General features: G+C 40.2%; 1 protein-coding gene across 8 annotated transcripts in view; it reads left to right on the top strand.

The window, feature by feature from the left end:
• Positions 1–17,929, top strand: part of LOC105834854 (proton channel OtopLc) — a 34,418-nt gene extending 16,489 nt beyond the window's left edge. For 4 of the 8 annotated variants that reach the window (XM_012677652.3, XM_028194026.2, XM_012677653.3 and 1 more), the window contains exons 4-10: positions 9,382–9,736; positions 10,416–10,524; positions 10,595–10,755; positions 10,840–10,996; positions 11,111–11,625; positions 11,714–12,041; positions 12,179–17,929. In XM_012677652.3, coding sequence (XP_012533106.1) covers positions 9,382–9,736; positions 10,416–10,524; positions 10,595–10,755; positions 10,840–10,996; positions 11,111–11,625; positions 11,714–12,041; positions 12,179–12,873 — 2,320 coding nt within the window. In that variant the 3' untranslated portion in view covers positions 12,874–17,929. The other 4 variants (XM_012677654.3, XM_028194028.2, XM_012677655.3 and 1 more) reach the window with 4 other exon arrangements.
• The last annotated feature ends 2,497 nt before the right edge of the window (positions 17,930–20,426 follow it).

Raw genomic sequence — 20,426 nt, 5'->3', positions numbered from 1 at the left:
GCATTTCGCCCGTCCCTTTTCCTCCCTCCTCGCGCTCACCCCGTCATCACCCCCTGCAGCCACCATCTCCCCCCGACGTTGAACTATCTCGCGCCGGCCATTTCCCCTCCCCCCCGACATCTTCCCTTCTGGAAGAGCAACGGAGGCGGCGGCTGAACCGAAACGCGCATGAAATCTCCTCGACTTTGCAAAAATTCGTCTTTCACCTGGACGGAATTCTCTAGCACCGGGGTATAACAGCCTCTCTTTCAAATGGATATGCTTTAGCCGAACTAAAACACCGTGCTTGACACAGATGCGCTTCCCCGAGTGTAACATTTGAATAAAAAAAGAGTGTCGTTATCTCGTACGCTACAGTTTGCATCTAATTCCATTGGATGGACGTCTGATTTACGTTTTCATTCGTGAATATCGAAACGTACTTCTTCGTCGAAATGAATGGAAAATTTTGCGGTGGTCAATTTCCGATGTTTAAATCAAAGCGCGTTAAAAATTTGACGCCTATTTCACGCAGATAATGAAATGCCATTGGAGCTTTTCTCGAACGATAGGCTCGTTAATGAAGATGAATTGGAAAAGAGATGGGAGATCCGCGGAAAAATTCATAGCACATGACAGCAGCGAATTCTCCCCGGTACACAAAGGCAACTCCTCCCTAGGTAGTATCCAACCGACAGAAATCACGGAGATGCTCGATAAGCTTCAATGCCGAAAAGAAAGAAAATATCTGCTCTGACGAGCATCTCCCTGATAATCGGTAGAAGCATTAAAAAATGTAATGAAAGAAATAAATAATTCAAGTATTGCTGCAATTCCAAGTGAAACAGAGAAGGGATACATACGTATATATCAAACATAAATGCAGATTTAGCAGATTTAATTATTTGTGAAGAAACAATCACACAGGCAATGCAAAAGATTCATGAATCGTAAATAATTCACTAAAAATGTCGATGCAGCCTCTAAAGTGTTTTTAGGGGAAAGAAATATCAAGAAACAATCTTATATCTGAGAAGAATTCGTCTGAAAATTTTTCGCAAGAGAAATTCTGAGGCACCCGAGTGAAGAAAAGAATCATAAAGGAAAATTAGAGACGAAGTTTAGAATGGAGAACACGCGAAAATATGTTGCACCAGCTTACCTATGCAAATGAAATTAGCGCGCTAGAGTAATCAGAGAAATGGAAGTGGTTTCATTTTACACATGGAAATTAACCAGTAACAAAGGTATGATAATGTGATTGATATCACCGACGCGTTCTGCAAGAAAATACATTTAAAAAATGAAAAGTGCTCTCGACAAATTTGTCCTCTCTAGACGAAGCCTTTTTTTTTCTCTGTGCGGGAACAGGACGGTATACCGTTAAACATCCTCGAATTGTTCATCGCGATTCCCCGCGTCCAAGACGTGTTTACGTCTGTAAAGAGGGATTTCAAGAAGTGGTCGACGACACGAAGGAAAAATCCACAAAGACGTAAAGACGCGGGACTCCGCCGAGGCGGAGAACGTAGGGCGTCGGAGAACGTATAAGCTGACACGAAGAGAATGGGAGACATCATCTCTCTCGAGGAGGGAAGCAGAGGAGAGCCAGAGAGCGAGTTAAAGCGAAAGAGGGAGAGGAAGAGGAAGAGGGGGAGGGGAGAGAGAGAGAGAGAGAAAGAGAGAGAGAGAGAGAGAGAGAGAGAGAGAGAGAAAAGTGCACCCCCGCGGCTCTATATAGACCAAAAGCTCTCGCGTTCGCATTGCGCTTGTGCGAGAAGCTGCCGTTGCCCGGGAAGAGACCTCCCGGCCAGCCTCAGTCTCCGGGATGCTGGGGGCGGCGATCGTGATTCTACCCCCATTCTCGTGGCGCTCCGATAACAGAGCCCGACTGATTGTAGCGCGGTCCCGTTCGCTCCTCGGCGGCAACTCGAATTAATCCTCGTCTCTTACCCTCGTCTTGCTCATCTCGCTTCGGCTCGGCGCGCGCGAGAGTAGAGAGGAGCCTGGACTCCGTTGTCTCTCCCTTGAAAACGGGTCCACCCTCCGTCGGCGCAGGCCGTTGCCGCATCCGTCCATCTACATCCCCTGTCTCCCTCTTTCACTCTCCAGGGATCCCAATCCGCCCTCCGTCCCTTCTCCGCGTCCACGCTTCACACCCTTTTCCGCCGAAGCCGGGACGCAGTCACCGCGAGGGCCTTCAGCCAACCGCCTCTGGCAGGTGAGTCTTTCCCGTCATCTGTCGTCGCGGGTGCGTCGCTCAAAGTGGTGGTCGTTGTCGGTCAGCGGAGCGTACACAGTGCACTAGGACCCCGGGAGATTCAGCCGCGCTCTCGTGTGTGCACGGAACTTTCCATTAGCTCATTCGACCAAGTACGCGAGATCAGAGACCTACCTATTAGGTCTTAGGGACCTCTGTTTTTTTCTCTCTCTTTCTCTTTGTCTTTCTCTCCCCCCCCCCCCTCTCTCTCTCTCTCTCTCTCTCTCTCTTTCTATCTACCTATCTATCTATCTATCTATCTCTATCTATCTCTCTCTCTATCTGTCTCTATGGTTTTCACTCTATCTAGTTCTTTCCGCCATTGAGGTGCTTCTTGGTACCGCTTGCGTATCCTTCCTGATTCTCATCTGTAAGCTTCCTCAACTTTCTGTACCTTCACAATTCAATTCTGCATGAGCGATTCTGTCGACAATTCGCAAGCCGGAACGCTATAGAGTCCCCTTTCTCGTTTCCGCGTAACGGAAAAACAAATTAAATTATATTACTCAAAAATTTATATTGTCCTAGATAAATATATAATAACATATAGTTTGTACAAGTATCAAATATATTTTTTGTACATTTTTTACGTTATATTTCACATACACACCTATATATAGATCACGCGCAATATATTGCCGATCGTATTACGCAGTATTTCAGCATCACGAGAAAGGGTGTGCTCCATTTCTGCGCTTCAGTGAGCGAAGGGAGCTTTAACGATACGAGAAACCAAAGCGCAGGCGCTTCCGGCGGAAAAAGAGGAGCGAGCGGTTATTTAATATTTAATATCAGCTTGATGTCGTAAAGACAATTCGCGACAGTCAATTAGTTGATACGAAGGTACGATTAAACTCGATTAATATCGAGGCGTGCACCAAAATGGCCGCACCAGGTACCAGCGCTTCCGAAACACGACCACCACATCACCATAGGGGGCACTTGAGCTCGCGGGGGCATTAAATCGATTTGCTGCGAGATCCTTGTTGAGTATCCTTTTGACGATCGTCAGGAGCTCGTGAGACAAGACGAAATCCACGATGGTGGGCGGTGGCGACTGTAAAGTCGCTACCGTGGAGGTGGAAGCGGCCGCCGGCGGCGACAACACGGCAACGCTTCCGGTCACCAGGCCCCTCAATCCACAAAACTCGCCGCCGAATGCACAGGACAACGCCGAGAAGAACAACGCCGCGAACAAAGAAATGGAGCTGAAGAACGTGCGATCTACTCCGGCGAAAAAGTAAGGCGCACGCTGTAGAGACAAACGAAATAAAAATGATTCTCTTTTTTATTTAAGAATTGCCCCATCTCTCTGTTTTGTACCCGCGGACGTAGCGCTATTACGTAGAGTAGATGAAACGAATCCTTTTTTTTGCACCATTCATGTTTTTCGGAATAATCTTGCGCGAGCAAGAAGATATCACAACGAAAAGAAATATATTTTTTATTAATATATATATTGAGTGAAAATTCCGTTTGGAGAGTAAAATTGTCCCAGAAAAAATTGGAAATATGCAAATCCAACAGACAACGCAAAGTTCAAAATTGGGTCATTCGTCTTTAAGATTTTGATTTGTGTTGTCTGGAAATATTCATTTATTTTTACAGCTCGCTAATTGTGACCCTCACAATTTGGAGTGAAATGATTAGCGAATCTTGATTGTTGAGAACTTTGGATTTTTTTTCCATATAGAATGAAATCTGGGTCAAGTATAAACGTCATTTAGTCCGGTCGCGGTGCGCATGCTAATAAAGCATAATTATTTAACGACATGTTAATTACGAGCTTGAGAATATACGAGCTTACGGTCTGACGTGACTCATGATAACGCGTAACGCCGATTCTAATTAACCAAAGTATAATAAAAGTTAATTTATTCAAGAGTAACGTAAACTCGAATTTTGTTTCGCGTCTTACGAAATGTCAGAACTTAGTACAATACAGGGCTACATAATTAATATTATAACTAATAAACATGTAATTTTTTTATCATTGCATAGATATGTAACTGTTGTTGAAATGTTTGCGAAGAAATCTAACATTCCTTATTGTTTCTAATAAACGTTTGAACATGATATTCATAGTTCTTGAAAACAAACTGTTTCATAATGCGCAGTATTAATTTCCGGCTACGCATGTTGAAAGCGCAGATGCTTCATAAACTTCTACGAATGAAGAAACATCGATATATCCGTCTACACGAAAACATCGGCCTCCAGACGGTGAAAGACAGCGGGCTGTCAAATAACCGCGAAACGAACGCGAATAAACTAATAAGAATAGATAGTGAAATGAAGGATATATAAATATCAACCAAATAAAAAATATCGATTATTTGTGTAGAAAGATGCAGTATTAAACAAAATATATGCAGTAATATTTTATATGTTACAACACTTGTGAAAATAATTTTTCGAGGCAGTTGTACTAAAAACAAATCTCCATTATTTCTAGTTTTTGGTTATTCAGTTGTATTAAATTTATTTGGATTAATTGCCTTGTTGATCACAGAAGGATAGAAAGTTGATCATGTTACCTTTGTACTCATAAGCAACATCCGGCCTGCGAGAAAATAGTAACGGAGGGCCCGAAATGGAAACGAGATAGTCTAGTTTGGATTGCATTTCTATTTACGACGTACATAGTTCGTTAACCCGTGTGCAGCTGGATACGTGCCGTGTTACACATACGTATCGTGCATACGTATAGTACATACACTCACGCAATAAATGAAAATTAATCATTCTTTTTCCAAAGAGATATCGATTGAAACGTGCAATTAAAGTTAATCTACATTAGTAGAAACGGACATAAATGGCATATCGTCCAAAATTACTGTTGTGTTTTGTACTTTTTTTATATACTTTTTTCTAAAAACATCTGCTGAGAAGAAAAGTACACGTGTATGGGTGTAAAAGGTTTCACAGGCGTGTGTTGACACAAAAAGTACGCCGCGATAAATCGGACAGTTCGCGCGCTACTTTTCAATGGACCAATATCGATTTGACGACAAGTGAGTAGCCATATGCATTTCGCGACGAAGCAATAGGTGGATCTCGGATTACACAGCCGCAGTCGCAATTGCATTAACACGGTCTCAAGCCGATGTCACCAGGCAGTCTACGCGTCGCGCCCGCCACAAAACAGTGCCGCCACAAATCTCTCGCGCGAGCGCAATTCATCCTAAATTTAATTAACACGGAAATTGAAATTTTCACTCGTGTCGTGAATCAACACAACGGCGCGCGCGACTTATATCGGGATGCTGTGATTTGTAACAGTTTTGCGAAATTATGTCGTGCCGCGGCAGTGGTTCTGAATCTGAAATTTGCAATAATGCGAAAGTGAGTGGCTCGTGTGCAACAGAATTTAGAATTTAAAATCACAATTTTCGATTCGCGAAAGCTAAGAGATTCATTTGTGACAATTACAATCGTTAAAAAACTTTTACCTATCTCTCGGTACGAAAAGAAGTCAATCGGCCAAAGAGCCTCTCCTGGTAATCAAAGGGAAACGATGCAAACTCGATTATCGCCAATCATAAAATTAATACAGACGGCTTCCTCCGTTGACAGGCAAAGTAAATAGGCCGGAAATAGATGTCTGAAGAGACGTGGCCTTTTGTAGGACAGAGATAAGAATTTATCGATTGGAGATGCAAATACCGGTCGTTTATACAATTTTTCTGACGCTTATGTAACTCATAATTCTATACTCTCAACAACCTATAATTTTATAATATTACGTACAATATACGGCGCGGTGATTTGACTTAATTTAAACGAACGCGATTTCTAATCCACGTCAATTCGAGTAAACGTGAACGCGGTTTGATTCTCGGTGCCGCTTGAAAGGATTTGAAGAAGGATAGAGCCTTGAAAGGGATTGAGGCGAGGTTAAGCCCATAAGAGGGCGAGGAAACAGGGAGGAGCACCGGCGCCGAAAGTAGGTACTTCGAGATATCGACCAGTCAGTCTGGACCGTTCCACGTCCGCGCTGTTTCCATTTTCTTGTTCACTCCTTGTTCGTAACTAGAAAAGGCCGACTGCGAACCATCATATCTCTCTCTCTCTCTCTCTCTCTCTCTCTCTCTCTCTCTCTCTCTCTCTCTCTCTCGTACAGAGCAAAAAAGATTGCGAGACACTTTTCTTCGCGTTACTGCCATTCTTAGCTTTCTCAGAGAGAACAGAGTCGGTTTGTTAACTCGTTCTCAATCATATGAAATCTGTAATCACGAAACCTAAGATACGAGTTTTCAATATTAAAAAATGTATCTCAACGTAACCTTTTTTTAATTTGTATAGATCACGCGTTTTCCGTAATTAAGTAATCTATCCGTAATTCACGTAATGAAGCGAATAAATCGAAATGTCGCGCAGCATCCAAAACGAGAAACTCGTCCATTGTCGTTGAGATGTTCTGCTTTGTACCAGCCCAATTGTGGCGAACAATAGCCGCGAAGTCTGCCCGATCAATCCAATTAGCAGCGCATTAGTTACACGATTCCTCTAATTAGTTAGCTAATTAATATCGAGGAACTAAATTCGTGCGTTGCAATTAACATGCTTATTCGTCTCGCAAAGCGCCGCGACGTGACGCAGATAAACGACATACAAGACGCAAGAATCGCTGGAAGAGAACTTTGACTCGGAGTATAATTATAAAAATACGTGATATTAAAAAATATAGCAAGGAAGTGCGACAAACGGCGGTATTTCCATATTTTCTCCTGGATAAAGTCATATCTAAATTGGTCGAGGTGGAAGATAGGTCGGTGATCAAATAGATATGCCCTCCCCTCCGTGATTCCGTTTTACCCTTTATGTAATAAACTGCAACAGAGAGATTAAATGCGCGGCTGCTTTAAATAAAAGCTACAATTCACACGCCTCGGCCCGTAAGACGGAAAATATCACCGCCTCTGCTCTAACGTGCATCCGGAAAGGGAGAAGAGGGAGAGGGGGAGGAGGAGATAGGAGAAAAAATCCCTGACACGAGTGTACAAGCAGTCGTGCGGGACACAATAAAGTCTGCACACCCCAACCCATGAAATGCCACGGTGACAAAGGGCGGTTAAGCCCTTCTCTCGGCGTAGACGCATCGCGTACATACGTATATACCTACGTGTCGTCGTCGGGCGTCGCGGCGCGCGGGCGTCGTTGCATCGCGCGGCGCGGCGCGGCCCCTCCTGCGTGCGCGTTGCGCGGCCCCGTTTTCTCGTAGAAAAGCCTCATTTCCCGCGCGATTGATTCCCGGTGAGATCGTCGCCGAGTTTGTGCGACCGGCATTATATATAGACTATCGATTTGTGCCGCCTAACCTTTGAGTGTGAGAAAACGAGCTTAACGAGGAGATGTGAGGAGCGTCGGATAAGTACGTCCGAGATGTGTTATCGGCAGACATGCTCGCTGATTAAAAGCGAATGCACCAGGTCAATTGTTATTGCAGATCGACCGCTTCGACGCGTTCGTACTGAGAGATCAAACAGTGTTCGAAATTAAAACTAACGTAGCCGGTACCGTTTTGCAACAAAAAATACCGTCGAGTGTTTAGAGCTTGTGTACGTGTTTGTGAGATTCACAGATGCTGATTTAATTTATTACTTCCGGTTAACAAACGGTACTGTGGGTTTGTGTGTCAGTGTATTTTTTTGTCACGAATTGCGATGTGTAATTCTAGACATTTTAATGGCTAATAGATTAAATAGACGTCGTAATATTTCATTGGTCGGTCATTCAATTGCTTAATTGACAATTCTGTTATTACCCATTTTTTATTGTTAGTAAAAAAAACGAGTTATTGTTAGTAAAAAAATTAAATAGAATATCGAACGAGGACGCGGTAGTTATATTTGGTAAAAACAATAAAAATTCGATGAGCCCAAATGTCATTATGCTTGAAAAGCGAAAACAGAAATAGCACGTTCGTGCGAATCGACTTGCGCGATCAAAACGAGCGCAACAGTCGGTGTTCATTATTAATCGAAGTAGGACACGAGGTGACATGAAACAGTTGGCAGTATGAAATAAACGAATAGAGCTAACAACAATTAAACTAATATCTATTAATTATTTGAAAGCAATTAATTAATAATAAAAAATTGGTATTTATATAAAACTATAATCAAGATTGCTAGATTCTGAAGAATGTTCTGGAAATGTTCACTTGAAAAAGAAGATAATTAAAAATTTTAGTTAGTTTCATAGTGCATAATTTTTAATAAAAATCATTATGGAGGTTGAAGTTGTACCTTTCGTCGATAATAAGATGGAAAGAAATGACACGATGCCTCGACGGGGTAGCAGGGTGCAAATTGTTCAGAAAAAAGGGTGAGATCATTATTCAGACATGATATTTCCGATATGATAAAATAATAAGATGAAACTTTGGTCTATTGATATAATTGATTCTTACGCAAAAAACTTAGCTAGATACAGACCTAAAAAAATTGACATTTTATCTTAAATAGTCTATATAATTGAAGAGTTTCTTATAAAAAAATCCAAACAAGTCTATAAAATTTTAAATTTTTAGGAAACCAAAAAACTTTTCAAATGACTTATTGTACACTGAGAAAAAAAAGTAATTTGTTCAACAAAATTTTTTAGTTGCGGGCTGCCAACAAAAGATATATTCAATATAACAATATATGGTATTGCGATATAAATACATAGTTCAATCAACGTTATGCACTTGCATTAACAGCAAATATTATTGTATTAAGTATATCTTTTGTTGGCAGTCCGCAACTAAACGTTTTGTTGAATCAATTACTTTTTTCTCAGTCTATAAATACAATTTGTCTCTAAACATATAATAGATATAAAAAAACAAAGTAGGTTTTAATTTATATTTTTAAGACGTTTAATATTAAAAAGACTCTTTAAAAGAAAAAAATTATTTTTACTTGTTTTTATTCTTACGAGGATTTTATATTTATTAACTATTTGTTCATAATGTAATACTATAATAATTTTGATAATCCAACAAAATTGTTTTCTGCTATCTAACTAAATTTATAGATCAGACTTTAGAGAAACTATACTTTTTATGTACTATAGCTGCGGACCATCATCTGTTCATCTCATACTTTGTATTATTATGATGTGATGAAAAATGCCTCATATACTTTTTATTTCAGAACGTCGCTCTTTATCATCATGAGCTTCATCTATTCGAAGCTACTCGTGATCGTGTGCATCGCTTACGTGATAAGCGAGGCGGTGACGCACAAATTGCCGCTGTATTATTACGAGGGATTCTTCACATACCTTTACGGCATGAGTATCCTGTTCCTCCTGTACGTCTTCTGCTTCCTCCTTCAAGAGAGCGCTTGCTGTGCGAGGGGCAGTGATACACCACCACCGCCACCGAGACCGCCGAAATCTGGCTGGACCGCTAAGGAACCTAAAGATAAAAATAAAAAGAAGGATAAGAAAGAAAAGGAAAAAGAGAAGCAAAAAGAGAAAACCAAAAAGGAACCTCCTCAGCAGCAGGTTTTCTAAAGATATTAGCTTTTCATAAAGAGTGAAAAATTTCTAATATAAACATCTAATTAATTTCAATTAATGATTAATATTTTATACTTTATTAAATTTATTTGAAGTATGTATGTTTTAATATTTTATGCATTTATTTGCCTATTTATTTTTATTATTATTAATATTTTATTATTAAAGTTTTTCTGTTTCGTTAGCTTTTACTTCGTAATATGTATTTATAAGAAAATGCGGTAAAACTATTTCCAGAGATCTATGTAGTGTGAAAGTGATTCATTGCAACAGGTTAATTCGAGCAAGTTTCACGGTTACGACAATGGCATGTTACTCGTAGAATGGATTTTATTTAGCACGTGATATCAAAGTTACGCGAATACTTTAGACGCGCGCGATCAAATCGATTTAATTGTTGTTTTATTGTTACTTTTTATTTTAAATATTTTTAATTTCCGAAGTTTCTTGAAGTCTGACAAAAATGCAATTTAATCAACCTCTTATTATTGCAATTAATTTTGCACTTAATTTATACTTAATTTTATAACATATTTCTGCAATTTTCTCTTAATTATTATAAAATAAATTAAATTATTGTAAAATTAATTAAATTTCGCATTTTTTAAACCATATTTTTTACAAACATGAATATTGTGATTATATTATCGTGAAATTTTTATAGGATGCGACCGATGTTGAAGCTGGTGTAGCTACGCGTGTCTTGCGGAAACGAAAAACTTCGCAAAGTGATCATAGTCATGGAAGCTTTTTCCTTAGAATTGGTGCAATAGGTAAGTCCATAAGTTTTATTAATACCAAAAAATCGAGTAAATAAATTGATAATATTAATTAAATGGTTAGCGTTTGGACTGGGTACTATGGTATACAACGGTTTGGAATTTGGTACATTCTTCGAGGTTCCACCAACATCACCCTGCTATCAGATATTACAAGGCGTCAATCCAGTGTTGCAGATGATCTTCACCTTTATGCAGATGTACTTTATCTTCATGAACTCTCGAGTATGTATTTGAAATTATGAAATGACCTGACATACGAAAATGAAAGAAAACTAGAAAAGATACAAAGCGATACTTTCTTTGCAGTTAAATATCCATCGCTTCAAAGTAATCGCTCGTTTCGGTCTGATGCACGTGGTCGCGACGAATCTCTGCGTATGGATACGCACGCTGGTTTTGGAGAGTATCAAGGAGATCGCTCAATATCACAAAAGAGTAGGACAAGTTGAGGCGGGGATTCTCGGTAAGCAGAGTCTATATTTACAAATCGGTACCCTTTGAACAGTCGACGATGCGTCAAGTTCAATTGCTGTGGTGATTATGCGCCGATGTGCCAACATATCGATGACATTTGCAGAGAGCATCAAGCAGCACTCGATGCGAAATGCAGGGGCTATATTGGGCATTGAGCCGCGCGACATGGCACAATTACGAGAGGCTCCTCTTACGGCCGCTTCGAGGTCGACGACCATGCCGCCGACCAGTACGGTTGTGACAGTCGGCACCGCTTTGGGTCGCGTGATGACAACAACGGCCAGATCGATCGCGGACGCGTTCACCTCACCGTCTACAACATCGACCTCGACTACCTGGACGACTCCGTCGACGACAACGCCGTCAACAACCACCTTTGCGTTGCCTAATCTGACGACCACCGCGGCGACAACCTTGTCCACTCTCTTGACCACATTTACACCGTCGACCCCCAGCACTACCACTACTACTACCACCACCACCACCACCGAGAGGATCACCACTATCCCGACTACAACGAGCACAAGCACTACTAGTACTACTACACCGTCCACTACCACATTCTGGTCGCAGTTTATGGAGATGGTGAACGCGCCACAGACCGAGATGGATAACCAAGTATGGATTATATCTTGTTACATCACTATGGCTAAATAGCCTTTGAAGCAGTAAGGATTGAGATAAAAATCTTCCTTTCTCTTTTTAGGTACCGCAGATCTTCGATGTGAGCAACTTGACAAACAGCAGCGAATATTGGAGTCCGAACTTAGGTATCTACGCGGAAGCTCTGACGGAGGACGGCTCGATATCCAATTCATGCGGGCGTGTCAATATTATGGGAACTATCGTACAGGATGCGGCGCCATATCTATTTCCGTTCATAATCGAGTACAGTTTGATCGGAGCAGCGGTGATCTACGTCATGTGGAAGCATATCGGCCGACATCCGCGTTGGCCACATTTGGCAGAGGCTGATCTTGAACGTCGTCTGGAGGCTATGTTATCTCGAAGAGCCGTCGCTCTTGCTCATGCAGGTAGTTTTCTTTCTCTCTTCCATATCGTAATTATATTAACTTCGAGATATGAGGTTAAATATTTTTTGTTCATTATGATGAACACGCATAATCTTTTATTTATTCGAGAATCGAGTTATCATAAGAGATATTATCAGGTCACACCCGAGTCGACTGCGTTGGAGCGAGTAAGGGTCTCTTCTTCGGTCTGCTTCTCCTGGTCGGTTCCCTGATATGCCTAATACTGTTCTTCGTGCTTATCCATCATCCGGAGCTCGGATTGCTTGCGATTTATCTCGCTGATGTGTCTCACTGCGTGCTAATGGCGTTATCCATCGTCGCCATAATCATCGGCTTCATCCGCGTGCAAAGCCTCAAGTTCAAGGCCGAAGAGCAGAGCGATCTCAATGACATCCTGCTGCGTGTCTCCGCTTTCGGTCTCTTCATCTATGCCGTCTTCAGCGTAATCGCCGGTTCCCTGGCGGCCTTTACGCACGAGCCGAATCTGCTGGTGATGGTGACGGGATTACTCTCGGTTGCCCAGGTAGTCCTTCAGATGCTCTTCATTGCCGATGTATCGCGCAGGCGAGTTCACCTACCGGAACACGATCGCAGCAAGCCCGGCAGACAGGTGGTCACTTTCCTCTTGATCTGCAACGTGACCATGTGGGTGATCTATACTTTCGAGGCCCAGAAGGTCATCGCCAATCCGGTGCAACTTGACTTCTATGGATTCCTCGCTTGGGCCATTGTGCAGAGGGTCACCCTGCCGCTGTGCATCTTCCACAGGTTCCACAGCGCCGTGACGCTGGCCGAGATCTGGAAGACTAGCTACAAGGCGCGTCTGGAGTAGACGAGCGAGGAGTCTCGTCATAGTCAATCGTCCGGAGTGGTCGTCGGTTGGAACGGAAGAGCGAGCACAACAAGCAGGTCAGGATGCTCGACGACCTCGATCACGTACATCGATTTCGGGTCTCGAAAGAATGATTGAGGAGGGAGAAACGGAGAGATAGAATAAAAGATCGATTGAGAAGATCGACGGACGGAAAAAAAAATTGCAAAAATGACGGATCAATCGGAATAATCGAACATATACAGCGTGTCTGACACGCCCGTTACACGAAGGAATCTTCGGATGATATCCAAGTCGTTAAAAATTGTTAACAGTTCCAAGAATCCAGTTGGAAGTTGAAGATATATCTCGTTGAGAAACCCTTTATCGACAACTGAAGAGTCGCTTCAGTGATACGATCAAGGTCGATCTGACATCCTCGAAGAGGAGAGCTCTCGCGTAAGGTAGAGCCAGATATGATCGTGCCGAATGGCAAACCGTTTCTTTGTCTCTTGTTTTATGTACGTTGTATCTCTTCCTTTCTTTTTTTTTCTTTCTTTCTTTACGTTTTCATCATTGGTCGGTAGAGACAGTAGGGAGAACGATCAGATCAGCAACACACCTAGACGATCGACAAGTCTTGTCAATCAGACAGGCTTTCGCCGTGACCTCGGCGTAAACGAAGCACAAAACAACAAAAATGTTAGCGCATTTCCCTTCACCAACGCGTTTCTCACCTTCTCACGATCTCTATATACTGCCACCAAATTTTCTACTTTTATATGTATAACGTTATATGTACCGTATATGTACCCTCGCCCCATTGCGCATTATCAAGAGCATGGTAGACAATTCGGTTTCACACTCGGTGGGGATTTAGATTGTTCGATATTTCTCGAAATTTCTATTATTTCCTTAATTACGAATATATATTGTCGGATATATCGCTGTGATATACTTTTGTGGAAACTTGAGTCAACGTTAGCGGCGAATCTATTCGCACGTTGACGTATGTTTAACTAAATACTCGATATTTTTATAAGTCATCAATATTTAGCGGACGAGATTAGCCTCTAAGTTTATCGTGCTTACTTTACGCTCTCCGATGTACGTATATCTTACGAGATGAATAATTAAACTCGCTGTCAGAACAACGTTCGACGTATCAAACGATTAGCTGACCGTCGAAGTGAACGGCTTCGTTTCCGCGTTTTATCGAAATAATTTCACCATCGTAAGAAAAAAAATATAGCGTGAACGAAGCACTTTTCATTAATGCGTACCACGACATGATCATCGCAACTAAGCAAGATGCGGTCATGATTGCGCACTCTTCGCGGTCGAGATCCAACCCTGAAGAGATCCTAAAGGAGGCTCGACGAAGAACAGGGTAATTATTGCAGCGTTGTTCGCTTAAAAAGACGCGAGTCGTTGAGTGACATTTTCGGTCAGTTCCGCGAAAAATCTTCTCGCGTTCGCGCGAAACGCTTCACCTGAAACGCGGGCGCCTCTTGCGTTCAAGAGCGCGTAATTATCGAGAGATCCGTCCCTTCAAAAGGGACAGATTTGCACCCGTAAAATTTCCGTCGTTTCTCGTTGCGTGTCGCAGAGTACAAAATTGTTTTTGAAATGTTTCGAGTCCCTTTATCGACATTTTTTCGACCATTCGCGCACATCTCAAACGAACACGCCGACGACATCGCGTAGTAAATTATATCTTCGTCGTATCTTCACCGCGAGAAGTTACCACACGGATAGAGACGCCAGACAGATTTCTATTATTGATTTAATCAATAATTGATTGATTAAAGATACATTTTAAACAAGGAGCCAGTAAGAAAGGAGACCCCGTGTTCGAAGCTAACAGTGAAGCGATCGTGCATAGAGAGTATTTCGTTTTAGACTCGCCGAGTACTCTGAATGGCATACACTCGGAAAGTTTTCGTGAACGTAAATGCCGGAAGTTATGCTCTATGATGTATAATAGACTGTGTGACGAAAACGTACGTAATTTCAGCGCGAGAAAAGCTCATTTTATGACTTTGATGTCAAAAAGGCTTATTTTCAGCACCGAGCGATTCGTACGTGTTTGTCCTTTCAACTTAAACTTACTCTGGTACCACGTTTGTGCGTCAAATATTTCCATTGTGAATGGCTTAATTCTTTGAGGGGCGACGGTGCAGCTTGTGTACTTCACGTATAAGTCACAGTATAATGTATAATTAGGTGCCATGACATTTGTGCGTTTCTATGTTGGTGCGATGTGGTTTAATTTGTGAACTACAGTGCCTAAGTTCCGCTCTCTAAGTACTGCTTCTCTCCTTCGGAGATCCTGCACAAAATATGCTGACTTTCTCAGCCCCTGAAAGAGTTAAGGGAGAGAGAACTTCGGGGGTGTAGAAAAAGAAACGGAGAACTATAATCGAATACACGCGAATAGAGGAGATCGCACACCACTCACGAAATATAAGAGGTAATTACTCTCATCATTATTGATTAGTGTTTAAGCCTATCTCAAAGAGATATCGATCTTTCGCATTTACTTCGCTATTGATATCGTATGTAGATCGTTGAGAAAAAGATAACGTTCATCGTATAGAGACTATACTTTGTGAATTCCACTACAATCCTTGTGAAAATACTCCCTTTTCTTGAGAGCAGCAGAAACGAGTAAAACACATTAAAATTATATTTAATAAAGTTTACACTGACGCGTAAATTTTATTAAGTAAAACTTTTCTCACGCGATAAAGAAAACAATAATCTACACAAGAGACACTCGGAATCCTAACGGAAATCATGATTATTACACCAGTCTTTAGCTTTCGAGTCTAAATATTTTAATTATTAGAAATAATATAAATAAAGAGTAAGTAACGCGCTCGGGCGTGAAATAAGAGACACGTTGTTGCACCCACAAGCTTACTGAAACAGCCGTTAAGGATCGATTAAATATAATTAATTATAATCCAAGGACGGTATTATTAAAAAGTAAACACGATATAAATATATATAGATATAAATATGAATATATATAAATATGAATATATATATATTATAAAAACTTGTACTAATTTTGATGTGCGCAACTGTAGTTGGAGTGTTGCGTGCAATATGTAAATATTATTAATCACTTTTATCAATGAATTATTATTCAGCAGAATGTCTATGAAACGAATGTTAATACAGTGATAATAATTCATAATTTTTAATTTTTTCATTGTTATTCTAGTTATAAAATTACTCATTACTAATTATAAAATTAGCATATAAGCTGATTCTCTTAGAATTATGAGTGGCAAAACGTACATAATGTGCATCTTAACTTAGAAAAATATGCATATATCAGTACAAAGATTTCGACGTGTATAAATTTCTATAAATCAAAACAACATACATGTTTTTATATGCATCAGTCATTATAGATTTAATTAAAAAAAAGTATAGGTGAATCAGCTTGTATGCGCGATAATCTATAATGCTAATTAATGTTTAATTAATATGTCGTTTTGAAATTGCACTAAGTTATCAATTATGAAGTTACGACAAGTCTGACGGACGATTTAAATTTTTTTTCAAAGAAAGAACAAAGACTGTGAACTTCTTCGTTTTGCCGACATTCTGTATGAATCACAACACAGAACCGATAAAACTGACAGTTTGAGCATAGCGAAAGATCTCATTGCGAGAATTAAATTAATTAACAAGGCACTGCCACACCGGACCAACAAAGTCGAAACGAATAACAGAAGGGATTCTGAAAGGGAAAGAGGAAAGACACGCGCAAATGCAGAAAGAGAACCAATAATCCTTTATTGATTTCCCGTAAAGAGAAAAGCTATAAAGAAAAATATATATGAAACTGAGACCCTTCCACGTTAAACGAAAATATGAACGAGTGTGTAGTTCTAATATACGTATGTGTGATTAGAAAGTGAGAGACGAAAAGAGAGAGAAAGAGAGAGTGAACGAGCGAGCGAAAGAAAAAGGCAGATGGAAGAACAACGGAAGAATACGTGAAACGTTTTTCTTCGGCAAACAACGTCTTTGTATACTCTACCCGTGTGTAAGGACAAAAAACCACAATTCTCTTGTATATGTACATCAATATCTCGATAGTAGCCGTAAGCCTAACTAGTGAGTCGCGGATTTGCGATAAGGCCAGTTAAATGAATGCAATTGAAACTCGCTCGATTTGATTGCAAGTGACATTGTTAATTTATTTTTTCGTTTTTTATTAATTTATTTGTGCAAATTTATTGCACAAACGCCATTCTATTTATTGTATAAGTTTTATTTACCCGTAAGTCGCGTATTTGTTACACATAACTAACGACACAAATTTGTTCAAATAAATCGCATGTATCCGTAGCATGTGTAAACCATCGCCCTTTTTAATACAGTGATTTATTCCAATTACATTCTGTATTTATTGAGACGACAGCTCGATTTGCAGCAATTTCGTATACATGAACTTCTATAACTTCACCAAGTCGCGAATCCGCAGGAAACAGATGAAGGAAGAACAGAAGGACAGGAATTTACATATGTATGCGTGCCGGAAGCAAATCCGCGATGCATTATTATTTAACATAATGTAGTGAGTTTTCGATGTCTTCGAGTATAATTACAGTTTGTACACGTATACACGCAATTTTAAGCAACAGAAACAAAGATACACACACACACACACACACACACACACACAAGTGACATCACTCATGGATTTACCAGAAACACATCGAGGAGGAAGCGAGGACAATGGAAGGCACAGAACGGAAGAAGTTAACGTTTCGTCGGAGCAAGCGATAATGACAGGCGGAACACAAAGAAATAGAATAAAATAAAATACAGTAAAAGTATAAATTACATGTTGTGGTGTAAGCAGTTCTTCGAATGTCGAGTAGCGACGAATACGTCTGTAAATTCATAAATTCGCTCATTCATCGATTCCTATTTTCATTGTATACCAGTTAAAACCAGTTTCATTGTAACCCGAGTTACATCGGTACGTCGTTGCCACATCATTTGTAACGATACACGATTATATTGGTTAATAAAAGTTATCTAGACGTAATACGCGCCTCTTTGATTTCTATATCTTATGCTTTCTTACTCCTTTCATTCAAGTCTCTTTATCGCGTAATTTGAATGTAAATATTTTACAAGAATAATTGAATTATATTGTTTATCTGTATCTCTGTCTTTTAAAGCGGCCCCTAGACGCGTATCGAATAATATTATATAACAACATTGTACAACACTTGTTTAGATAAAGCAAAATAAATTCAATATAGCCTTTAAACGATTAATAATATTGCACAATATTTAAATGTGGTGCAATAATATTGAGCATCAAGAAGCCGCTTGAGAAAAATTTTAATATTTTTCCATGTTCAACTCTAAATATTGTTAAATAAATATTATTTAATAATAAATATTATTTAATAAATATTATTTAATAATGTAGAATTTGTCGTAGCAAAAAGTTTTTAAACATTTTTTTACTTTTCAGTCTTAAATGAATAAATTTTTAAAAATATCCCACACAATTTTTCTTATTTTATACGTATGTAACATACAAATCAACAGTCAATAACGACGTTCTCGAAATGAGATTCATGTATCTACTGTAGATATATTGCTCCATATATCAGAATGTTAACGAGACATTAACTAATTCTTACATGTGAAATTTAAACCTCGGAATATTTCCAATTCAATGACTTCGATAACAAAAACATATGAATTCAGTTTGTAAAGATTATTAGCGAAAAATGTACATGTAAAATATACACCTTGTAATGAAGTTTCACGTTCACCACGAGATGGTGGTTGTTTCTAGCCAGCCTCGAAAGCACGGTATTGTATAGCAATATGACACCACCACTTGTTTTATTTTTCGAGTTATCATTAATATATTAACACTTTACATTTATTATTTGTAACAGAATGTTATCTAAACTCGCACGCGATTTGCCGGTGCTCAGGTCTAACGTACACCTCGTGAATAATCAACCCGACTGTAGTTATTAGGTCGGTTGAATTATTAATCGTTGCATTAATTTGGATCGTATCATGCTTAAATTACCTGCGCGTACAAAGTATGTTAAGGACATCACTCAAATGAAATCTGGCACGACTCCTTGCGGCGCGACATTTATATTAAAATATACTAAACAGCTAATAAAACGTTAGCGACTTTTGCCCGCAAATGTGGGAAATAAAAAAAGGAGAGAACTCTTTCTACCGCACATTAAAATAACACAAAGTTTAACGAATACATATAAATAAAGTTTTCCCAAATACGATGTCCAGATGTTGGAAATAATTATACGACTACAAATGAACCGAATAAATGTAATTACGTAAAACTCAACTTGTGCAAAAAATTGCGGAACCAAGTAAACCGGACGTGAGTCAGGAACCGTAATTAACGAAATATTTGAACGAATACTCGAAGGAGTGTACTTATAACGTAACGCGAGCGTGTATAAACTAACAAGCGACGATGGGAAGAAGACGCGGAAGGCGCGCGCGTACGGGCGAAATTACAAATGAGAGATGGAAAACAGCCGGGCCGAAAGAAAGGTACACAAATGCATATGTATGATGTAGGCGCGTATCGAACGTCGCCAGAAGTGTTCGTTGCCCGGGCTGGCTGGCATTGTGAACGACCGGTAAACAATTAGTCGCGCCGTATGGCGATGAATCATTATTAAAGACGACGATGACGAGCCCGACTGTCCTCACGCAGGCGCTCCGTGCCGGTCATTCGTGCGGGCCTGGTTAACATGCAACATTAATTTGCGTAAGGTGTGTTTTGGGGTGCTACTTGAAAAGGCAACAGCGGATGTGGGTGCGCAATAGAAAAGAGATGACGTGCCTGAGAGCGGGAAAGGAGAAGAAGGAGAAAAAGAAGAAGCAGAGGAGCACTGGCCCCGTGGTGAGGCTTCGCCGGGTCTCATTTGCCTTTCAATGCGCCGCTTCCCTTCGTCTTCTTCTCATTGTGCGACACGGCCATTGTCGTGCCTCCGTACACGGTGTATTACCTGTGCCTATCCGTATTCTCGTGTCGGCGTGGGTGGCGACCGCGCACGGCAGCCGCGTTAAAAGACCGATTCCTAAAACATGTCTCAGATACCTGTCCGTGTCTCGCATTTCTTTCGGGATAATCGCTGGAAATTATTCTCTAGTCTCCGATGTTCATCGCGCCGTTACGACGTTGTCAGATGAAATCCGTGTTTACGGGCTGTTAAACTCGTTAGGTGAGACAAAAGGCGCGAAATATCGAGGATGGAACAATTGTAAGAAACTGTAACGGCGTGAAAAAACTTCGATTCTGATTAGATTCGTAATTGCAAAGGGACGCCCGAAAAGAAACGCGTAATGTAACGCGTACGTATCTTTACATTGAGAAAAAAGTTGTTAATCAGAAATAGACCAAAATATATTTATGTACATTATAATCAAGTGATAATTAATAAGAAAACTTTTTAATAATTAAAAAATGCTTAATAATTTAAAGAAACATAATAACTGATAAAAATAGTTTTATTTACGTCTTTGTCTTT

The sequence above is a fragment of the Monomorium pharaonis genome, chromosome 10, assembly GCF_013373865.1.
Source record: "Monomorium pharaonis isolate MP-MQ-018 chromosome 10, ASM1337386v2, whole genome shotgun sequence".
Lineage (NCBI taxonomy): Eukaryota > Metazoa > Arthropoda > Insecta > Hymenoptera > Formicidae > Monomorium > Monomorium pharaonis.
The sequence above is the reverse complement of the archived record's forward strand: the minus strand, read 5'-3'. Positions and strand labels throughout refer to the sequence as shown.